At 38.2% G+C, this 22,418-nt stretch overlaps 2 protein-coding genes and 1 long non-coding RNA gene across 4 annotated transcripts in view; 2 read left to right on the top strand and 1 right to left on the bottom strand.

Annotated features, from left to right (window-relative positions):
• The window catches only part of LOC139136881 (voltage-gated potassium channel subunit beta-2-like), a 130,629-nt gene extending 126,404 nt beyond the window's left edge, over window positions 1–4,225 (top strand). The window contains exon 13 of one of the 2 annotated variants that reach the window (XM_070704720.1): window positions 976–4,225. In XM_070704720.1, the coding sequence (XP_070560821.1) occupies window positions 976–1,254 (279 nt within the window). In that variant the 3' untranslated portion in view covers window positions 1,255–4,225. The remainder of the gene's footprint in view (window positions 1–975) is intronic. The other variant, XM_070704721.1, reaches the window with a different exon arrangement.
• Window positions 4,226–11,188: 6,963 nt separating this feature from the next.
• Window positions 11,189–14,148, top strand: LOC139136880 (uncharacterized). Its single transcript, XR_011553267.1, has 2 exons — window positions 11,189–11,315; window positions 13,320–14,148. It is a non-coding gene; the product is annotated as an uncharacterized lncRNA (long non-coding RNA).
• An 803-nt stretch (window positions 14,149–14,951) lies between these two features.
• LOC139136879 (uncharacterized) lies at window positions 14,952–20,149 on the bottom strand. The gene is made up of 3 exons (XM_070704718.1): window positions 19,303–20,149; window positions 16,953–17,255; window positions 14,952–16,155 (listed from the first exon to the last, which is right to left on the bottom strand). Exons 1-3 carry the CDS (start codon window positions 19,816–19,818, stop codon window positions 15,871–15,873), a joined length of 1,104 nt encoding a protein of 367 aa, XP_070560819.1. The 5' UTR covers window positions 19,819–20,149; the 3' UTR covers window positions 14,952–15,870.
• Window positions 20,150–22,418: the final 2,269 nt, after the last annotated feature.

Raw genomic sequence — 22,418 nt, 5'->3', positions numbered from 1 at the left:
TTGCACTACTTAGATTTTAACCACTACATATTTTTGAGTTGCAAATCAAATATGGCTGCTGCAAATAGGCAAGTAATGACATGAATTTAATCAACCAAATCCATTGCCAAGGATTGAAATACATGTAAGACAATATAGCTTATTAACGAGAATCCAAAACATCTGTCAGAAGATTGATGGTATGTTTTGGTATGTAAAGATACAGCTAATGGGGCTCTAAGCCATTCCTGTGATCAATTTGAGGAAACTTTGATATTCATTCATCAAAAGCTTTCAGAAGAAATTATAATTCACCAGATAGTTAAGGCAATCTAAAATTGAAAAGTGGCATTGTATAAATTCAAATGACAGCCTTAGTCCTTCAGATTTTAAAAATATTTTTTTTTTGAATGAAATGATGAACAACTATGTCTCTTTGAAGTTACATGGATGACTCTCATTTTGTAATGAGTAGGCAGCAGTTACAATACCTGTCTTGTGGTAAAATCAATTCAAAGATTATGCTGTGCTCAGGTAGCTAGACATGTAAGGGCTGACATTTCTTGACACTTGTTTCCCTATTTCGAAATATTCAGAAGATTGTGACACCATTCATCTGATACTGAGAATAAATGCTCAGGTCCCATACCCTGTACCTGTATTTTACTTTCCTCACACATGGACACAATGTCTTTTGAAAGTAGGGCTGTAATATACAACTTACCGGTATGTGTACCCTCCAGTTTGTTTCTGCTGACTTGCCGCATGTTTGCAAGGTCATGTTTAATTGGTTGATTGTCACTATTCAAGGCATAGGGAGTTTATCTGTATTGTTCAATTTTACTGGTAAGATACTGCCAACCAATTGAATAACAGCTTCCAAATCACTGCAAGTTGGCCTAATTGTTTTGTTGTATCATCTGATATGGCTGACTGTCAGCTATTGTTCATTGCTGATAATTATATTTTCTCATGCAAATTTGTTGTCTTTTTTAGTTTGTTCCAAAGCTGACTCCACAAATAATGCAAGAAATGGACAAGATTTTGGGCAACAAACCTGAGAAGGAGAGACTTGGTGTTCGGCACACCTGTTCCTCATCTCAAGTATCGCAAGCAGGTAGCACTGCACCGAACGCAGCACAGACTACTGGGGGTGGGGGGGGGGGTGGAGGAGGGGGGACAACGACTGTTGGAGGAGGTGGCAGTAGTGGTGGTGGGGGTGGGGGCGGAGGTGGTGTTACCACAGTCGGGGGCGTCGGAACCAGCAGCCACTGACTTGGGACCTGCCTTCCTTACCACTGCCTTTCAATGTTTTGTATGCAAGGAGTCAGCACTGAGGAACACACCAGCCAACAGCAGCAGCAACAACAACAACAACAACATCCACAACAACAACAGCCACATCGTTCTCCACGTCCAGACCATGCCCGTACCCGGCACCATCACGCTGACCGGCGACCCCGTCCTATGGTCACCACGGCTGTCGTAGGGCGTGGTGGCAGGGTAGCTGCATTTACAGGTGTGGGCAGATCAAGGTAACTCTACAGAACAGCAACTATCCTTAACAATACCCAAATAAAATGCTGAAATCTGAGTATTAAATTAAAACTCCTTCCACACTTACTTATTACTACAATATTAATAATAAGCAGTGAGATAAGAGATGTTCAAATTTACAATCAAATTTACAATTATTTCTATGTAATATACAACGATTTATGCTAAGCACATTACATTCACTTCATTCAAAAAGTAGTTCACATTTTAGCATAGTAAAAGCGATAGTCAAACACTCAAAACGAAAGGAAAGATTGATTCAAAGGGTAGATGGCAGCAAAATTCTCACTATCTGAAATAACGTCTTCACTGTATGTCAAAGCACTTGATGCTGCAGTGTATTGTGGGTAAAGCCAACAAGTTTTTCAGACATTGCATGTATCACCAGCAGCCTGATATGTTTGAACAACTCATGGTTCAGCTGCCTAGGTTTCCTTATCAAAATGACAGACAACTTCATTTTTCAACCATGATGTATGTATCATGTCAACTGAAATAAATGCTAATTTATGTCTTTTGAACTTCCTTTTGTAAATGTTACGGCACATTTGCAGTGGACCATGAAATTGTTTTGACATATCAGTCTGCGCTGGTCAGAGAGGGTGAGAAGTTATTTTGTCTCCCTGTAGCTACATATAGGGAGGTGTGTTGTTGTATTCCAGATACTGAGAATGGTCATGCCAATGGGTGTGAGTTTTGCTAGTAGTGCTTTAAGCTTTTCTTCCATTCAACACTTGTAAACAGGGCAACAAAATAATTTAACAATACTTTAAATTGATCAAACAACCAAAGAATTGAGATGTTATGCATTTATCTGTAAATCTTCATGGTTGCAGATGCTACAACACCAAAGACTGTTTTCCTATTTTCCTTTCCAAATACAAACTGCCACATGAGATCACTGCTTGTACCAATATATCTCGCAATTGATGAACACAAAGGTGTCTTTGTACTCATATTTGGGTACTGGAATCAGGAATGTCATTCAAAATTAATGACTCTGTACAGTATGATGATGGTGTGCCATATGTTCACCCTGAAGAAGCTGAGGCTGAAAACTGTATGGGATTGATGTTTGAAACCATAACTGAATTACTATGAAGATAGAGGGCAGTATCACTCATGTTGTAGATAGAGGGCAGTATAACTGGTGTTGCTGCCAAAAGTGTTTTGGTGGCTGCACACAGTTGGACCAACATACTGTGTGTTCAGGTACAGCCAGTTTAAAACCAGAGTGAAGATTTCAGCAAAATCTATCAGCTGTGGTCATACAATTGCAATTTGTGTTCGCCAGGAAAATGAAACATCTGTGATGAACTTACAACATGTAATGCACTAGGCAAAACAAGTAGAGCACATGATGGCGGTGCTCCCATCTGATTGGATAAAAAATGAATAGCTTTTATTTTTGCATAGGAGCTCTTCCATAATTTATGAGATGTATGTCCCAGTTTGCATAAATTCAATACACAACCACTGATTCACTGACATCTTGCTTGAAGGTCGGAAAGTCACGACAGAGAACCGTGACTGCGTAATTATGATCATTGCAAGACTTTCATAATCAATACACTCAGCTCATCAGTAAATTGTATCATTTCTTGCGTATTCTCCTCGATGAATTTTCACTGTAATATTATTATTTAGGAAATGCTGTATCAACTTCACACATTTTAGTTCCGGACAATCAGAAGTATCCATAATAAATTCCTCAATGAAATGATAGAATGACAGAGAAAGACAGTGGTAATGAAGGCATCTGACAAGTATCAAATATTTGTATATCCCAACCTATCCTACCTTTGCTATCAAAGTGTGGCATAGTTCGACAACTTTTATTGTTGAACTTTACCATTGTATAGTGAAGGGATGATTGGTGAATGTTGTCGTACAATTAATTAAAGTACTTATAGTGATTTGTTAAATTAAATTTTTTAATTATCCTATACAAGATTGTGAAGTGTAATCTGCTCAGCTCTCTTTGTATTGGAGTGATAACACCAGCTTTCGAAAATGTTGATGACATTAATAAATCCGGAAATGGCAGTATTCAAAAATGTCATGTTACGTCAAAGGAAAAGAAGCTTGTATCCTGTGAAAAGGCTGGCAAATGATGTTGTGTGGTAACCCCCTACACTCACTAGAAACCTTGATTACTAATTTATGAGCAGGAGAGGCAGGTGAGAACACATCACATCATATGTTCAGCTACCTTGCTGAGGACAATATGTTATCCTGTCCACATGGGTTCATTTTCATTGTCATGAAGTGATGTACATTGCAGTAGAAGAAAAGATGGTGAAATCTCCTTGATGGCCATGACAGAATGCAAGAACGTTTAGGACACTTCAAGAAACAAATGAGCTGAGCACAGTGCACTTAATCAACCCAAAATTCCTTCAAACCATGTTTTGTCATCTGTCAAAACCCACTTGATTTCAAAGCAGTTTGTTTTCACCTTAGTACACCAATGGTGTCAATTTTGAAATTGATTAAATTTTGATTGATATTACCATGATTTATTTTTATTCCAACCTCCTCTACCCATTTTTATTCTATTAATACTGTATGATCTCTCCAAATATATTTTGTAATGAATGTTGGGTTAACACCTAATTTTGTACATAATGTTAAAAAATTACTTTCTTCAGAAGTAAATTGTTTTCAGGGATCACTGGTGGAAATACAAGGAATCTCAAAGGTTTTATAATGTCATTATATATATATATATATATATATATACATACACACACACACTTTTTAGATTGAGATGAGATAAGCTCTGACAACACAGTAGGTCAAACTTGATGGATTGAGCTGTGGCCCAGATTAAATTTTGCATTCATATTGGAATGCATGGAAAGATCAATTATTCTCACTGTTGTCACGGTCACAATGTTGTTGATGATAGTCCGATAACATTCTTGGTGCTAGAAGTCATTATTTCAGAAGTGTTTTCAAAGTGCAGACAAGTTTGACAACACAAAACACTTAACCAAAGGGTTTCCAAAGCCAAAAAGTAAATTAAGACAAGTTTTACAGCTCTGAATGCTTACTTACTTTGGCCATGACATTTACCAACAAAAAACTTTTTCCAGTGTGAAAGACCTTGATTTTTCCAGCAGTGATCCCAGTGTTACAAGAGTCATGTTGTTGGTTCCCACATCTGCTTGCTCAGTTGTGGCCTCTAGTTCAGGGTAAAGAGCATGCATGTAACTGAAGGTCAGTGAATTAATTTGAATATTTCAGGAGGCAGATAATATCTGAGTTGTTATAGAGCGGCCATACAGCAGCCTTGCCCGTGTATTGAACCACAAGCGATTGTGCACAGTTCCTCCATCACTGTGATTGGTAATAACTGACGAACTGACACTGATCAGTACTTTGATAGCCATGTTATGTGTCCTGTAGCTTTACCATGAGCTGTGCCCTACTTTGGAAGCAGTGTAGGAATCAGACTAACAGTGTAAAATATAACAAATGTATTTTTCTTGTATTGAAAACTTTGCTGTGCCCAGTTCGTGTACACTCTAAAATAGGAGACATTTGCTGAAGTCATGACCTTTGTATCGGCCAATGGCAGAAGGGAATTTCTCATGAATATTTAAATTTGTAAAAGCGGAAGTGAACGTACGATTTTGCGGGAACGAACCCATTGGCAACTTTCGGCGGGTATTTTAACCGCAGTTGACAGATATTCGGTGTCTTTCGAATGAAAATATCTCCAAAATGGTCTACACTTTAAAATGGCAGCTTTGGAGGTTGGTACGTGCGAGATTTTTCTCGTTACATCATTTTGAAGTTAATCATTGAAATACGCAAATCGCAATCACACTTTCCCGCGATTTTAATGTTGACAGTTGACTAATTTTTGCGGGCGTTTTACGATCGTAGTTCTAGCTTACTTAGTTATTCTGATATCATTCGTAGGGGCAGAAATCAGCTTTCTAATAATGCCTAACACTTGGGTCCCACGGATAGGTGCGCAACGGTGCGCGGTTTTGAAAACAGGAAGCATTGTTGATGGCAGGTCGCCTGACTAGTATTGCAGCCGTAAGCCCTGCGTACAGGTCTGTTTTCCCGGCGTTTATCGAACTGTGGACGAAGACATGAAATGACTGGCCATCCGATGGTTACATCAATTGTGCGTCCTCAGCTAAAAACGTATAGAAAACCATATGAAAGTGTCTTCCGTCCATGGCATGAACTTTACGATGTTTAAGTTCCATGATTCTGTTGCTGCGACTCTGTTGTTTTCCTCGATAGGCGGAAGCGAGCAGTCGCGATATGCGCATGTGTCAGACCACAGACGTACGTCTCAACGTTGGCGGCGGTGTTCCGCATGACGTTATCGACACGGTGATTGGTTCATTTTAGTCACATGGGCGTTTATGGGATATATTTTGAACGTCTCCTATTTTAGAGTGTACACGAACTGAGTGCCACATGACTTACAATCTGGCCACAAGGTGGCGCTGTTTCTATCAGGGAATTTCCTGTCACTGTTTGTAAGCTGATCTGGCTTTCACGAGGTGACATAAATATTCCGTACCAGTATTATGATGGTAGCTTGTGAAACATCCTTTCACAGGTAGTGGCCAGATTATGAATATTGTTATCATGTTTTGTAGTGTTTTATATAACAAGCATCAGTGCATAATTTAGAATTGAGTAAATGGCCCTCGTAGTCTCTGTTGTCCTTACCAAAATTAATGTTTGATATTTTCACAGTTGATCGAATGACTATGTTTGTAAATTATTGTTGATTGCAATGTATATTTGTTAAATTCATATCATCTTGTCCTTTGCCTTTTGACAAAATATCTTGCCAAGTCCAAAGGCATCCTACATAATCCATGTGTGTTGTTCAGTGGAAGATTTCTGTCCTGTCCTTTGATGTTGTGTTTGTGTACCTTATGTAACTTGATCGGTTGACATTGCTGCAAGTACAATTTTTCATGTTTGTTGACCTGATGTGGAATGTAACATGATATTTAAGCCAGCAGTGAAGTAGCAGTGGATGAAAAAATAGCAAGATGTTTTTCCATTTATGGTTTGCAGTGTTCATTATGATTTCCATTTGAGACAAGTGTGATATGTAGATTTAAAACAACATTTATTTTTATTTTTCTAAAGTAACAACATATTTTGCATTTTAAGAAATCAAAAAAATACATAAAAAATTAAAAAAACAAAGAAGTCATTTTGGGAGACGAGCACTGTGTAATACCAGTGAAGTGTTTTAACCCTTTCACCACCATGGTTTTGTCCCAAATCCATTGTTTTCTATGGTAAAGTTGGACCTGTATACAGGGAACTGGGGGTGAAAGGGTTAAGGGTATATCACTGATAGGCATTTTAAACTATGATACACCTGGTTATTCCTGTATCCATGGTGTAATGGTGCGATCCCCTGTGCTTCCTATGTAGGGGTTGGTTTGAACAATGTCAAAACAGGTGAGAAAGTGCATTTGTTGATGAACGTTACAATTGATAAACTAGAATGTTTTCTCCGTTTGCATAGATTTGTACATGATAGTTATTGATTTTGAAAAGAAAGGTTTATGTATTTAAAATGAAAGACGGAAAGAGATGCATTGAGTAATTGACATTAAGTGTTTTGACATCTTGAATTAGATTATTTACTTTGTGTGTTTTGAGAATATTTTGCTATTGAATTTCACATGTATGATAATCATCAGATTATTAATTGAAATTGATTCAAATTGTACAGAGTATGATATATTTTTGTATAAGTATGTCTAGTTTGTGGCAAACATTTTGCTGTATATTTCTTCTTTGCCAAAAATTTTCAATTCATATGACTTAGTTGATCAGTGTCAGAGGGTTCAATAAGTATTGCAGTTTACCTAGGCGCAACCCAGCATCAGCCCTGAAATATTTGGTGATGCAATTGATTCGTCTTGCCAGTGAGATGAAAAACTTGCATGTGGATTGTTCAGTGATAAAAGGCGGTATAGGAAGCATAGTATAGAAACACAGCAAGGTGTACCGTATGTGTTTACAAAGACACACAACCCGGTATAGAGGCATAGCCTAATAACAGTAGTTGAATTTCAAATGATGCAATCCTATGGTAACTTTAACCCTTTCACCGCTATGGTTTTGGGCTAACCCATTGTTATCGATGACGGGAATAGACCTATTTACAGTCAATAGGGGTGAATTGGTTAATAAAAGGTCCATCCACAAAGCCACTTTTGCCCAAATGGTGAAATTATTCCTTTTAGGTATCAGTCAGCAGAGTTTGTTTATAAGCCTTGTTTCAAGAAAGTGGACACATGGTTTTCGTTTCTTCACAACTACTTGTGATGTTTAATAAGTTGTAGATTATTATTCACTACCTATGACCTGAAGCTCTGATACAAGATGACTTAGAAAGCAAATGTAAGATAATTTGAAGGTGAAAGGTTATAGCATAACCTGTGTAACATAATGCCCAGTTGGTAGATGGTGAAAGTGCAGTCAAGGTTCAATGATGGCTTGTGACCAGACCATATCAGTATGATATGTGACAATCTTCACTATAGTACCTTTGAATTTTCAACACCGTTAAAGGGATTCAGCTACAGCATAAACACTTAGAGTAAGCAAAGTACAAACTAGACTTACAAAACTGAATGGTTCAGGCAAGTGCTGGACAAGACAGCCGGATGAAGAAAACTGATTGGAGTGATGTTGTTACAATGCTCTTAATTACTGTCAATTCAACTTTTGATCTCAACACACTAGGTTAATTTGTCACTGACACATTTGCTTACAACTGAAAATTTCAGTGACAAAAACACGAGTGTGTTGAGATCAAAAGGTTAATTGACAGTAATCAACTACCAACACAGATGGATTTCCACACAAAAATTACTTTTAATGTGGTGTTGATTGCGTATTGTTCAGAGTCTTTTGCGTGGGGTGTGTCATTACGAACTGATCATTATGGGGATTATTACATTTAATATAGGACAAAGTCAGAAGTGTAGTGAAGGTGTGAAATCCTGCCCTGAAGGTGGATGTAACGACTGAAATCAAACCACTATCACTCTGTTTACACAGTTCATTCTAATGACACTTCTTAATGTCATGTTCCATGTTAACTAAGATCAACCTTTTAATGTCTTGGTTTTCTTTTTTCTGCTTGGAGCATTTTTTGCCACAACTAACCAGACAAACTATAGGATTTGCATGTAAATATATCAATTAATAAAGATTTCATAATTCTAGACTTTGTAATATGACAAATTTACATGAAATATAGGATGGACTTCAACAAGTGGAGTGTAACCAGTACATATATTGGATATATTTAGAGTATGAACATAATTTTCTGTCAAATGTTATCAATTTTCTTAGTTTTTAAATTTTATAATTTACAATGATAATTTATCATAATTTGCATGATTTTGTACACTATTTGGCAATCAGCAGTTCAATTTTACAAGAATATATTAAGTCTGAAATACACAGGTAACAGACCTCAGTTTAACGCAAAGTTTGCATTTGTCATCTTCATTTCTCAGTGCAGTTGCCACTGTGCAAAAATAATGTTCACCTTTGTATTACACCTGAGCAAAATTGACAAAATGAGTGAATTCATATCATTTGAAGCGGAGTTTTCTCACTAGCAGGAGATGCCGATATTTCATTCTGACCATATACACAAGAGGCAGCTGATCTGCTGGGCTCAGCATTGCTAAATGGTAGCCTTAATTCAAATGACTTTCTTGTGATTCTGTTTGTATCAGCTGGACTTGAACCTCGATTGCAGCCGTGAAAGTCAAGGGCATCACGGCGAACCCATTAATGCAGATCTTTTGATCCTCCTGTTTGAGCCTTGTTACCTTTAGTGTGGAGTTTAAGAGGCTTACATAGGCAATTAATCCATATGTGACTGTCCAATGAGATTTTAATCAAAAAAGGCCACAAAACTGATTGTTAATGTTTCACTGTAATGTATAAAGATATAAAGATGGAATGTTAAGCCTTTGTACCATGTGTTGTTTCTCAATGACATGCATAATGTAATTTCTGTACGTTTTAACAATGAAATATTAAAGACGTATATAAAGGATGCATTCTGTCCATTGCTGTCTTTAAAATGTTGCTTTCCAGAGTTTCTGTCAGTCTCAACCTATGTTCTTTTTCAAACTGAAGAGCTAAGAAAAAATGTTTTCATCAAGTTGACGCTCCAGTTAGGCCTAAATGTTCGTGTTCCCACATGAGGGTCTGTCACACCGTACCATAAAGTGTCCCACCACCTCGTAGGGCAGGTCACAACTTTGGGACTATATGCACTTGCCCGGGCGGACGGCGGTGTGTTTTAGGCTTGAACCTGACAGAAAGTGTCTGAAAGGTAGGGTGAGCTGCGCTCAAAGATCGTATGGGACCCATACGACCAATGTTAACACCATATCCAACGCACGTTGGCGATTGATGAAAGTTAAAACAAGTTTGCCATAATGTACGTCGTGAAGTTTAAATGTTGCAGCTATGTCGACGTGAGTCATCTAGATGTACATGAAATACATTCTTTGTAACAAGAAAGTCGCACATGCGCAGTTTCGACGACCCCCTACATTCAAATTTTAACCATCGCCGTTTAGCTTTCTCTCGCGTTGTCCATTGTATACGCCGTGGAATACGCTCGACTGAGTGGCCGAATACTCAGTGTGAACAGCGCACTCAGTGTTCAAATTAGTGAGAGACAGTGTACGGCATGGCGTGCACATGAGTACAGAAGCACTTACTTTAGTCTTTTGTAGCATTGGTTATGAGAGTCATCATCGAAGTTAAAACAAACAGTCTAACTGGACAAAACGGGCAACATAATTTGAAATTTTATAAAGTGGAAGGAAGTGGGTCGGAGAGAAGCCTTGGATACTATCAATGGGAGGGGGTTATCGGAACAGCGCTCAAGACCCATATAACCGATGTACGTTTGCGATTGATGAAAACCGTGTCTGTCATAATGTACGCCGTCAAATTTAAATGTTGCAGCAGTGGGGTGTATCTAGATACTATGCATGAAATACTTTGTTTGTACACAAGAAATTTGAACAGGCGCCTGCATTTCCGACGACTCCCTCCCTTTAAACGATGAAGTGACCTATACAAGGTTTGATCAAAGTGTGGTCTTTTTATAGAAAAAGTGGACTGCCTTTGTACATTCGGTTTCTGAGACGACCATCTTTCCCCGTAGTGTTCATCATATAGAATTATACAATAGGAAATGGTCGTCGGAATTGCGCCTGATCGAGTTTGTAGTTTATGATATATTTCGTGCACGATATCTAGATGCACCTCATCATCGTAGCTGCAACATTTAAATTATACAATGTAGATTATGACAGACATGTTTTAACTTTCATCAATCACCATTGTACTTTGGATACAGTGTTTACACTGGCGGTGTGGGTCCCATACGACCTTTGAGCGCAGTTCCGACGACTATATCATTCCCTTTAATAATTGCTGTTGAACAATTAATATCCTTTCGCACACCATGTTAATTTCACATCAACGTCATCTCATTGTTCAACATAAAGGCCAAGGTTTCACCCCCTCATAACAGATAATTACGAAATCCTCTTTTGTAACAAAATGTCGTCACATCTTACGTCACAGTGACGTTTAAAATGCCGAACTTACCCTGCAGGTGCCTGCAGTCTCGACAGAGTTCAAGGCCTTCAACCCATCTTACCTTGTACAGCGTTGTAAATCTCCAAACAGATACTGCGCTCTTCCGAAAGCCACGCACGCATACGGTAAGTTTATGTGAATGCCGGTGTCACTGACACTTTTTGCCTTCATAATCGTTTTATCAAGTAGTCTTTGATATCCAATTTTTGCCTCTGATAAGAAAAACGTGAAACAATATTAGTTACAAATCGTTCTTCTCGATATTTATGAAGTAGTTAAGTCTTCTCAGGCCATTCCCAATGTTAGATTTTAGAACGAAAAAAAAAATCAGTTCTTTTTTAGACGAGCTTCCACGGCTCTTTTTTTAAAAAGTGGAATAAATAAGTTTTACTGCCGTGTTCTTATGAAAAACAGTAATTTCTCGTGTTGTTTCAGATCATCATGGTATAGGTGCTTACATTTTTAATTCACGTACAGATACATTCTTAATATGATATATAATTTAAGTACCTCGTAACACTCGGCACTTAATTTTGTGTTTCAAAAGTAACTCAAAACTTCCTAGGGTCATTTATGGACATTTACTAGACTCGTCATCAAGGTCAATTTACATTTAGTTGCGTTGAATATTACTGTTTCATTCTGCGAGAATTTTCACAATTAACCTGGACGGCCTTCGGATGATGTTTAAGATAATTCATCAAGTACAGTTTCGAAATTAAACATCGTTGAAATGCTCCAAATATATCGTCAAATATTTGAGCATGACTTTTAAAAAAGATGAAGTCCTCATGGTGTCGCGACCTTCCGGGTTATTTCATAAAATGGGTCATTTTATTTCTGATATTTCGATCACAAGGACCCTTTATTGTATTCATTTGAAGCACATCCTCTTGCTTTCTTTCATATCACGTCATGAAAGTCGAATGCGAGTAGACTAACATTTTGTATCTACCTTGTGTATGGACTCACTTTGAAGCACGTGGAGAAAATAATGTGTTCATCATCCTTCTTTGTCTAACATGAGAATCGAAAATTTATTGTTCCCATACGGAGTAAACACAGGGATGGCAGCCATTTTGAATTTTAAGTGACGGTGAAAATTATGAAATTTGTCTCTCTAGTACTAAATTTAGACTTTCATTCTTGATTTTGGAATGGAATAGTTTGTAAGTTACGTTTTGAAAAAAATGAGCGAAGTTTAAGTTTAAAATTTGAGGCGCGTACTATCTTAAAGTAATGCTGTCGTGTGTTGGGAGTTTGAATTTGTGATTTAATAACTCTTTTCCGTACTCACTAAGCCAAACGGTAACTTGGTCAATATTTAAGACATACAGTTTGCAAAATCCTGTCAAGATTGCATTTATTCTCCAACCAGCATTGTAAGTCGCTTAACCTTTAAATGCTTAGAAGCGCAACGCAACTGGTCAAAAAGGAATAGTGGACTCCAACCCGGGGCAAATGAGGAAGCATGCGATTTTAAGTTCCGATAGTTCGACTGTCGCTCAAACTCTCTTCAACGAAACTTTGAACCAATTTATTTCAAGAAGACGAATAAAACTCACTTGCTACCCCTCCAAAGTTTAGTATTAGATAAAAAAAATCACCAAAATGCACGGATATTTGTAACCCAATGTGGCGCTATCCATTATGTATGTTAACTCTGACCCGAAAAAAATAATCTTCGCGTTCGCAAAAGCAAGCTAATATGGTGAAAACTCTGTTTATTTCATGATCTTAAGATGGCTCCATACATGCAGCATAGCAGCAAAGTCATTTAAAACGAGTCCAGAATACCTGTCTGCGACGAGCATTCTATCAAACGTATCAGTACGAAAATAAACTTATCTATCTAGAAACTTTCTTAGTCTCATTTTAATCATATGATATCATGACAGCGAGTTAAGGTTGAAAATATATTGAATACTCCGTTGTGACAATACATCGTTGGCTTTTAAGAATATCTATGGCTCTGAAAGGATTTCTCATTGTCGTGCAAAAATTAAATATGAAAAAAACAAAGGAAAAAGTATAAACGATATTCATTGTTATCACAATCCAATAACTCGTTTCACTCCCTTTTTCCACTGCGTACTTATTCTTTCGTTTTTGCCTGCTTTTCGTTACAGATATGATCAAAATAATGTTGACGTTCTTTGTGATGTTGTGCTTAACAACGAGTTTATGCCACCCCCGTTTACTGCGAGCAAAGGCGAGGCAATACATGGGTTCCCTGAGAAGCCTCAAGTGCAACGGTTCCTGCATGCAGTGTCTTCATCGATGCACCTTCTGTCACGTGCAGTACGGCGGCCTGTCATCGTCGCTGATCCCGAAGTACCAATATCGCTGGTGTTCGGAAGACTGTCGTATAACAGGAGGAAAGTCCATTGACACCTACTGCACTCGTTACTGACCAAATGTGTGATGACGCCTGTTTTTGAAGACGACGTTACATCCCTGGTTCGGAGAGCGTTGTCATTGTTAGTGTTACCCATTCATACACCAAAGTCAGCACCTATTCTTTTCTCTAAAACGTGTTTTTTTGTGACCACAGTTGATGCGCCACGACGAGCAAAATTTCACCCGTGCATCCATACACCTTCAATTTGAAGTATTTAATTATTCTCGTAGCCGAGAAAGCACGCCCTCATTCACTTATGAAGAGAACAGCGGATATTTCAAGAGTTTTCACTTTCGTCTGATGAAGAAGTGGTGGAAGTGTTCACAGGCTGGACAACTGATGAATACGAATACCCGAAACGTACATTTTTTTCAGGATGAACAAAGCAAACTATTAACCTTAAAAGGGAGATCGCAAATATGAGAATCGGGACTGAGTATTTCTGCATACGCGGTCCATGAACGGACTTTCTGGTGTCCACACCAATCGTATGGTCTGCTACGATTCCACATGTACAAAATTGTGTAAATACCAATAAAACCCTTCTATTTAGGTAATATAGACTATGGTACTGATTCAGAGAGAGAGAGAGAGAGAGAGAGAGAGAGAAGAGAGAGAGAGAGAGAGAGAGAGAGAGAGAGAGAGAGAGAGAGAGAGAAGTTTACATGAAAATTCCAAATCGTGGTAACGTTCGGACAAGCGCCCAACGCCAGTTTGCAGTGGTTCTCGGCGAATAGGTTAGAAAAAATTTCTAAATCATGGTGAGTTACGTGTTTACTACATTGTTCGGTTTTGTAGGTAGTTCTGTCTTCGTGTTTGGTCGTAGCCCCGAAGAGGGACTTTTTTGTATGTGTTTGACATCGAACAAATTTTGACATTTTTTCAAAAACGCCATTTTTCTGCCCTCTTTTCGCTGGTGAATGAAACCGGTCATTTTAACAATGATCAAAATCGAAATATGTTGGGAAGGGCTCCCATTAAGTGCCCGTCCCTTAGTTACATGCTGTGGACACTGGGCGCTATGCGGATAATTACGCTTATAATAAAGGCAGGGAATTCTCAAATAAATCAATACGAATTTTTAAAAAGACTTGTCTTTGAACATTTTGACTCATGATGATACTTGTTAACCTAATGCTTAAGGAAATTAAGTAATTTTAATCAATTTCTTCAAGTATTCATTTTAGAACTACTAGTACAAATATTTCATGGCGTTGAAACTCACTTGCTCTGGACAAAACTAGTCTGGCTTGGTTGACCTGTGACCTGCGCTTGCTCCTGAACAGCCGAGGGTATAATACGGCACTGGTAATTAATGGACTGTCTATCATTTTATCAGTACCAATGACATCACAGGACATATATTTAAATAATATTTTTATTTTATTTCAATATACAAACAAAAATACTAAGGTGACAGATAAGTTGGAGTCTAAAAATCTCTATCGACACTCGCCTATCTGGCTGATTAAACAAATCATGCACTCGGGGCTATCGGCAGTCTGATATCAGTATGGCACAAAAGGTCAGACTCTGACTGATGCCGGCTTTAGCCTAAGTGACCGGCCTATGTTGGCCATAACATGTAGCACAGTCACGTGACAGCTCGCCGTAATCACAGCTTTTACCTTTGCCTCATTTTCATCTCAATTAGTTACCAGGAGTTACGAATATCAGTTACTCCCGATGCGTAACCAGTGATATTTGTTTTTTTTACACTGTTAATATACTTACATGGAAACAATGGTCTAGAGTTTATATCTCTCCCAAGCCATGTCGATGCTGAGAATAAGTAGAGAATTTCTCAAAATATGTTTATGTTTTCGCAAAACAAAACACAAATGTCAGTCCTTCTTGTGGTCTCACAATAAAAGTGTGATGAACAATATTTATATTTTGTTCTCCGGCTACACAGATACGCACCATCCAAGAACACACGCGGCTTGACTCATTTGCGCTATGAATGTCCATTGAGCAACTTTGGAATCAAGTAGAAATACTCTTTACATATCTAATTAAGGCTCCGATGGATACAACTGTAAGAACTGACGACAAAAGTTATTAAACATCTCGATGTGACTCGTTAAAACTGGTTTCAAATTGTTCTTGTCCTATACAAGCCTGCTAAAAACATCGTGTTTACAAACATAAACATCACACTTAAAAGACGAAACTTGATATTGTCGTTTACATCATGATATATATAAATATAATATATATATATATATATATATATATATATATTATATATATATATATATATATGCGTTGCATGTGTTTTAGTAGCCCATTTTCTTCTTCCGATAAAAGTAGGACATTGCCATGGCGACAAAGACGCTCCCTGGCGCCAGGAGGGAGAGAAATGAGTCTGTGTTCCACGTCAGTCCAACAACATATCCTGTAAGGATCAGTATCAGAATTGCAATCAATGAAAATCGGAGGACGGTAGAACGTACGGGCTTGGGAACCTTTGACCTCTGTGACGTCGGTACTCCTTCGGCATGCTTGCTTTCGGTTTCAGGTGGTTCGATTTCACCGGAAGCAAAGTCGGAAATCGGGTCAGCCTGTTAGAAAGAAAGTAAAGATGGTTTTAATAGATTAAAATGTATGACTACAGGATGACGCAAAATAAAATATATAAAAATACAACAACGTAACTACGACTTGACGTCTTGTAAGTAGACTGCTAAAGCAGACAGTGAAAAACATCTTTTCAGTCAATTTTTCGCTTGTTTCGGAAGGGTGTTATGTGCAGACAAGCACTGTTTTCAGATCGCTCCTCGAAACAGAAACTTTGAAGTGTTTGCTTCAGCTTACTTGCGGAAACACTAGACTATCATCTCTCTCATAATCTCAAGAATAATAAAGGGTTCATCTTATATTGTAGGATTAGAGCAACAAAAGAGAAAATTAAATAATATTTATAATTCATAATGACCGCTATTACTTCAAGCTGCCTCCAACCAACAGGGAATACTGAATTTTTGATTTTCATAAAATATTGCATACTCTGGGGGATTCAAAATAATTCAGCAAAATCCACAAACCAAAAAGTACTGAAATGCTTAAATGCTGTCTAGAGAACTGCCGTCCCTGATGCGAAAATAAGTAAGTCTTTAAGCAAAATACAATAAAGCTAGCCAAATTAATGCTTCCCGCTTTGGGAATATTGTTGACACTTTGGCCTTCAATTTTAGCCTAAAAGAAGCATCAATTGCAAAAATCCTACTGAGAAATTGAAAGTCTGGTCCATGCAGCACAGACGTCGATACCCAGTTTCGTTCCAAATACTATCACGACATTTGCAGATTATAACGAACATGCTATCGTCAAATTCTGTTTCGTCGATTACTATACTCACCTCGTCGTCTGTGAAGTACTCATATTTCTTGTCTTGTGAATCGTTCCGCGCACGGCTTGTTTCCCCTATGTGCGCGCCCTCTGGCGGCAAAGAAGTCACCAAATTGCGGTTTCTCCAGTACCAAAGAACTTGTACACCGTTGATGTAGGCCATGGTGCTGGAGTAGTACGTCATGATGACGTATTGCAGCGGCAAAATCAGCAGATAGGTGGAAAGGAAGTCCGTTGTTTTACCGAACAGAGCAAGGGCGACCGAGTGAGTAGACTGTCCGCTGGTTGACATTCTCTGCATGTTCAAAACTACCTGTGATGTATTTGGGAAAAAATATTTTATACATTGGAGGGAGCAACGTTGTCAGGATATAGTAAAAGACTAGATAGCGAAACTATAGTTGTGATGATTCAAAATGACGTCCTTTTCTATAATAAACATGCAACAATATGAAAGTTTGTCGTAATATTGTACAACTGTACAATACTTTCGGACATTACAGGTGCAAAATGGCAAAAAATGGGCCTTTATTGGCATCCATGGTATGAGTAAAACAATCAAATGTCAAAGGCTTTGAATGCTAACCTTCAAGTTTAAACGAAGGGGCGAAACAGATGAATTTTGTCCAAAACTGTGAATGGATTGCAGCCAATATTTAATACGCGCTCGATGTTTTGAAACGTGAACGCGAGCTGAGGTTAGCCGAATTGATCATTGTAATGTTATGACCGGTGAGGGCAGACATTTAGGCATATCATTGCAATAAAAATATGCCATTTGTACTTAGGGAGCCATCATTATTTACGGCCTGGGGGTCGGAGGAATGGGAGGGGGCACTCAAAAAAATGAAAGCCACAAGGAGGGTTGCTCAAAACGGGGAGAGGTAGGAAGGCTACTCAGTTTTTCGGGAAATGTGCTGAAGCTTAAGCATTTAGTGCAGTTATGAAACGGCACAAAAATAATAGAAAACAACAGAATCCACTATAGATTAAAAGGTACACTTTTATGAAAACATGGTACAATTTGATATAATATATTACAAGTATATTGACTATCATCACTAGGTGAGTAATTTTTCAGTATTTCCCGATAAATAATTTGATATGCCTGTCTGTTCAAGTATCTACTTTCTATCCTGTAGGGTACTGCTTATTTGGGAGAATGTGTAAAGATAGCAAATTATACAAAGTATTCAAAACATTGTACTGCCTCGATAACAAACCCATCTTTCATTGCAAGAAAATAATTTGTCATTGTACAAAATACCTGAGCGATAAAGATTCCTTGTATCTTACGACCAAATGAACATTCAATCCCTACATTTAACTTTTGTTTTCTTTGTCTTATTTATTTATTTTCTGTCCCGTTTATCTCTTTGACACAACTTTTAGCAATCTCTTGATATACACAATATTGCAGGAACAAGGTACCGTAAATAAATGAAATGCATTCTATGCAATAAAAATGATTATTTTAAACAGTATATATTACTTTAATGTGAAATGTAAAGCAAATCAATACTTTAACAGAACAATAAACATTAACAATATGAAAAATGACAAATGTGTAAATGTCATTATGTATCTTGATTTTTGTTGTTGATACAATCAGAACATGAAAAAAAGCAGTGTAAACACTGAAAATTTACTGCACATTGTGAACTGTTGTGAACTGAACTCACCGTACCCGTTATTATTACAGAAATATATACTATAATTGACTTTGGTTCAATAACCATTTTGACATTTAACCATACCCATACCCAAATTAAACAATACTACATGATTGGATACTGGTTATAGCGTGAGCTTCTATATTTTGTTGTGACCTTTAATTTCGTTTTGTTGTGTTCACCCTTTATCAGGCAACTGATGATAATCTAGCATTGTAAAACAGGATGTGACAGGTCTTTGTAAATTGTGCTATATCGGTAAATTATATAAATACAAGTATTGATATTAACTTGTCCAAGTTAGGGAGGTGGGGGGTTCAGTCAGAATTCTGTGTTAAAGAGAGGGTTACTCAAATTCATCGTTGTTGGCTCGGGAGGGGGGGGGAGGGGTAACCCGAAATTTGGGAGTTTCCAGTGTAATTCCTCCAAATCCCTCCCCGGCCATAAATAATGAAGGCTACCTTGACATCTGTGCTGTCAATGGTGATAACTGTACTATATACAATGCGTCCGGCTATCAAAGCAACGAAAGCATGTCAATGAATGAGACAATGCATTGTAACATTTTTATCACATTGATCTTTCAAGACTACTAAGTGTCGTCAGAAGCTCATTGTTCCTTCAGTTCTAACGACTGCCGGTTTGTTTGTTTTGTTTCCATATCACAATTGACCTCAGGTGACCTACCTGGGGGAACGTTTCCACCGACCACAACACAATGGCGCACCACTGAAACTCCATGTATACATCTGTCAGCAACTGCACAATGATGATAACCGCCCACACCACCAGGCACGCCATCAGATATGCCCACTTCAGTTTACTGTTGTACTGTGTTCCGTATATCCAAAACTGAACCAGTAAAGAGAGTTCCAACACTGGCATGTACACCGCCGAGATTTTGACGTAGAGCGGCAGCTGCCCGATGCGCAACACGAAAAACAGGTTGATCAGTGAGGCGGTGAAGTTGGCCGTCGCCCACAGAATGCTGAGACCAACAACCGATTTCCAGCGCCAGTTTTTCACGATTTGTGGAAAGAGCACGACGAACCATATCGCAGTGCTCGTCAATCCACAGACATTTGCGAATATGCATACGGCTTCTGGCCACTCCAGTCGACAGTTTTGAGTCAGTACGTTGTGAGAAGTATTCTCAGCGCCAACCAATATGTCGGTGTTGTCCACCATTTTCGTCAGGTACATCGGCAAACACGTTCAAATGTTTAAACTTACCTTCTTGAAATTACAAGAAATAATTTTAGAGTACAGGTTAGAGTAAAGATTGCATATAAAAACACAAACTGCTACCGTTGCTGTCGAGGCGCCATGTTGAACATTAACAGCTATGTTTCACTTCCAATAATTAGGTCCTATGCTCACGATAAATATCGCCCTGTCTCTTTGAACTACAAAAACGTCTACTCCAGGCCGTTGATATTTTCTTTGAAATGCAATTCCCGCACATGCAGCAGTGTAGAGCATCTAAATCTCCATTATTAAGTCCTGAAGAACGCTCGAGGTTCAACGATCAGTGACGTTAGGGGAGAACCATTTGATTTCTGGGGGGGGGTATGGAGGAAGAGGGTATGGAAGCAAATTTTTTTTTCCTGTCAGAGTGACAGCAATTTTTTTTTCCTACTGTCAGACCTGCATCAATTTTTTTTTTCCAACTGGAGTAGCAGTGCAAATTTTTTTTATCGGTCATCAAGTTTGTAATGCGTTGTATATAAGGGAGCCGTCATTATTTACGGCCTGAAACTCCGAAATTTCAAGTGACCCCCGCCCTTCGCCAACCCATGATGAATTTGAGTAACCTCCCTCTCTAACTCTGAAATTTGACCGATCCCCCACTTAGAAAAGTTAAATACCAATACATGTAATTGTAAAATTCACAAAATACAGCAACAGTAAAGACCTATCAAATCCTGAAGTACCCTGCTAGACTATCATCAGTTATCTCATGATGGTTCAAAAAAGGTGAACACATCAAAATGAAATTCAAAGTCACAATAAAATAAAGATATAAAAGATCACGCAGTATCTAATCATATATAATGTTTAAATTGTTTGGATGGTATGACAGGGTTTTCACTAGGATATCTGACCGGGCAGAATTTGAAAGTACAGGGGAGAACATGAGAGAGGCTTAGGGGGAAAGTGTCACAGGGGCTTTCTCCTATCTTGCATGGAAATGTTTAAGATATTGATGTGTGCAATGGTGCAGTCTGGTGCAATCTGTGAGTTTTTTTTAATTTGTTAATAAGTGAAACTGTTAGAATACCCCAAGGGGGAGAGCACGAGAGGGGGGGTTCTCCCCTCTCGTATTGGAAATTTTGAGAAAATTGATGATGTTTAATGGTGCAATCTGAGAGGAGTTTCAGTTTATTTTGCACTCAGTAAAACTGTTTGAAAATGACATTGAACACTGATATTTTTTACATTTTTTGCATGATCAGTTTTTGAGTCACAATATTCAACAACCAAACAATGACAATACAATTTGTGAAAAACAGTTCTGTTTGCCAGAGACTGAAGACAAATGAATACACAGGAACGGAAAATCTGTGACCTTCTTGTGTCATTTCTCCAGCTGCCAGCTTCTAATGAAAAGCCTGAATATGGTATGTTTGCGATCCGGTGTTTGTGGTCAGAAAAACAGGCTCACACATTGTATTTCATTATATTTGTTCCTCAATTTTTCATTGTTTAATGTGTTTTAAATTTTCACAATTTACAGAAGTCAAATAGTCCCCTTTAGATAGTGCCTATGCCATTGAGATATTGCAACAGAAATCCTGAAATATGATTTCTTGGGTCAGAAAAGGGAAGGAAAACATTGAGTGTACTGAGGTATAAAGTAGACCTATGTAGTGCATGTTTATATCATAAGTGCTGGGGAAAGAAACATAAGAATTGCTTGTGGTAAAAACATTTGCGCCGCCTATGGCGGCGCGCCGGCAAAGAATACATGAGAATAAGGTTTCCAAATTATGCTTATTTCTGGTGCATTGTGACAATTTTTTTTTTCTCTTCTGTCTGTTATGACAATTTTTTTTTTCTCAGGCCATGACAGGATCAATTTTTTTTTTCTTCTCTCTCACCTGGTGACAAATTTTTTTTTCTCAAAATCCTCCATATCCCCCCCAGAAATCAAATGGTTCTCCCCTTATCGACTTTTTCGTAGAATACGCCCTCGTTATCAAAAACGGCACAGGTACTAAGGTAGCGTTCATGGAGTTATCTTTCAAGGGTCATTTTAGTCTGAAAACGGAATGCATAAATGGGCAAATCTTGTAATCCTATTCAGCGATAGGTTACGATTATTTCAGTGGTAGAGAGTGTATCGGTTGGGCATCAGTTTTAGATTTGGTCTGTACCGACGGAACACGTACAAGTTCATGGAAGCTGTGATCTTTAACCTACGACATGAAAAATATCCTGTTGTTGTGTCGGGACTGTGACGCGGATCTACAGCGTCAGCGGTTAGCATAATGATCCACACACAAGACCTGTAGAAGTATTGACTTGCGCCGGCCTCATGCCCTAACACTTAAATTTCTTATACTAACATTTTTGTTATCATTCTGTAAGCCCTTTAAGCAGCAATGTTTGAAAACTTTCCAGTATTTAGTTCCAGTATTTAGTATTAAAAAGACAGTTTCTTGCTCTGCCCCTAAAATCATGTTGAATGTTTCGAACGCTGCATGTATGTGTGTGATGTATCCGGATTTATTATTTACAGTTCACTGAATTTCAGTCCCGATTAGATTGACACCGTCCGTAAACGTAGAGGGATATGCCTA

Source organism: Ptychodera flava, chromosome 7 (assembly GCF_041260155.1).
Source record: "Ptychodera flava strain L36383 chromosome 7, AS_Pfla_20210202, whole genome shotgun sequence".
NCBI classification, from domain to species: Eukaryota; Metazoa; Hemichordata; class Enteropneusta; family Ptychoderidae; genus Ptychodera; species Ptychodera flava.
Note: the sequence above shows the minus strand (reverse complement) of the source record. Positions and strands in the feature narration are given on the sequence as shown.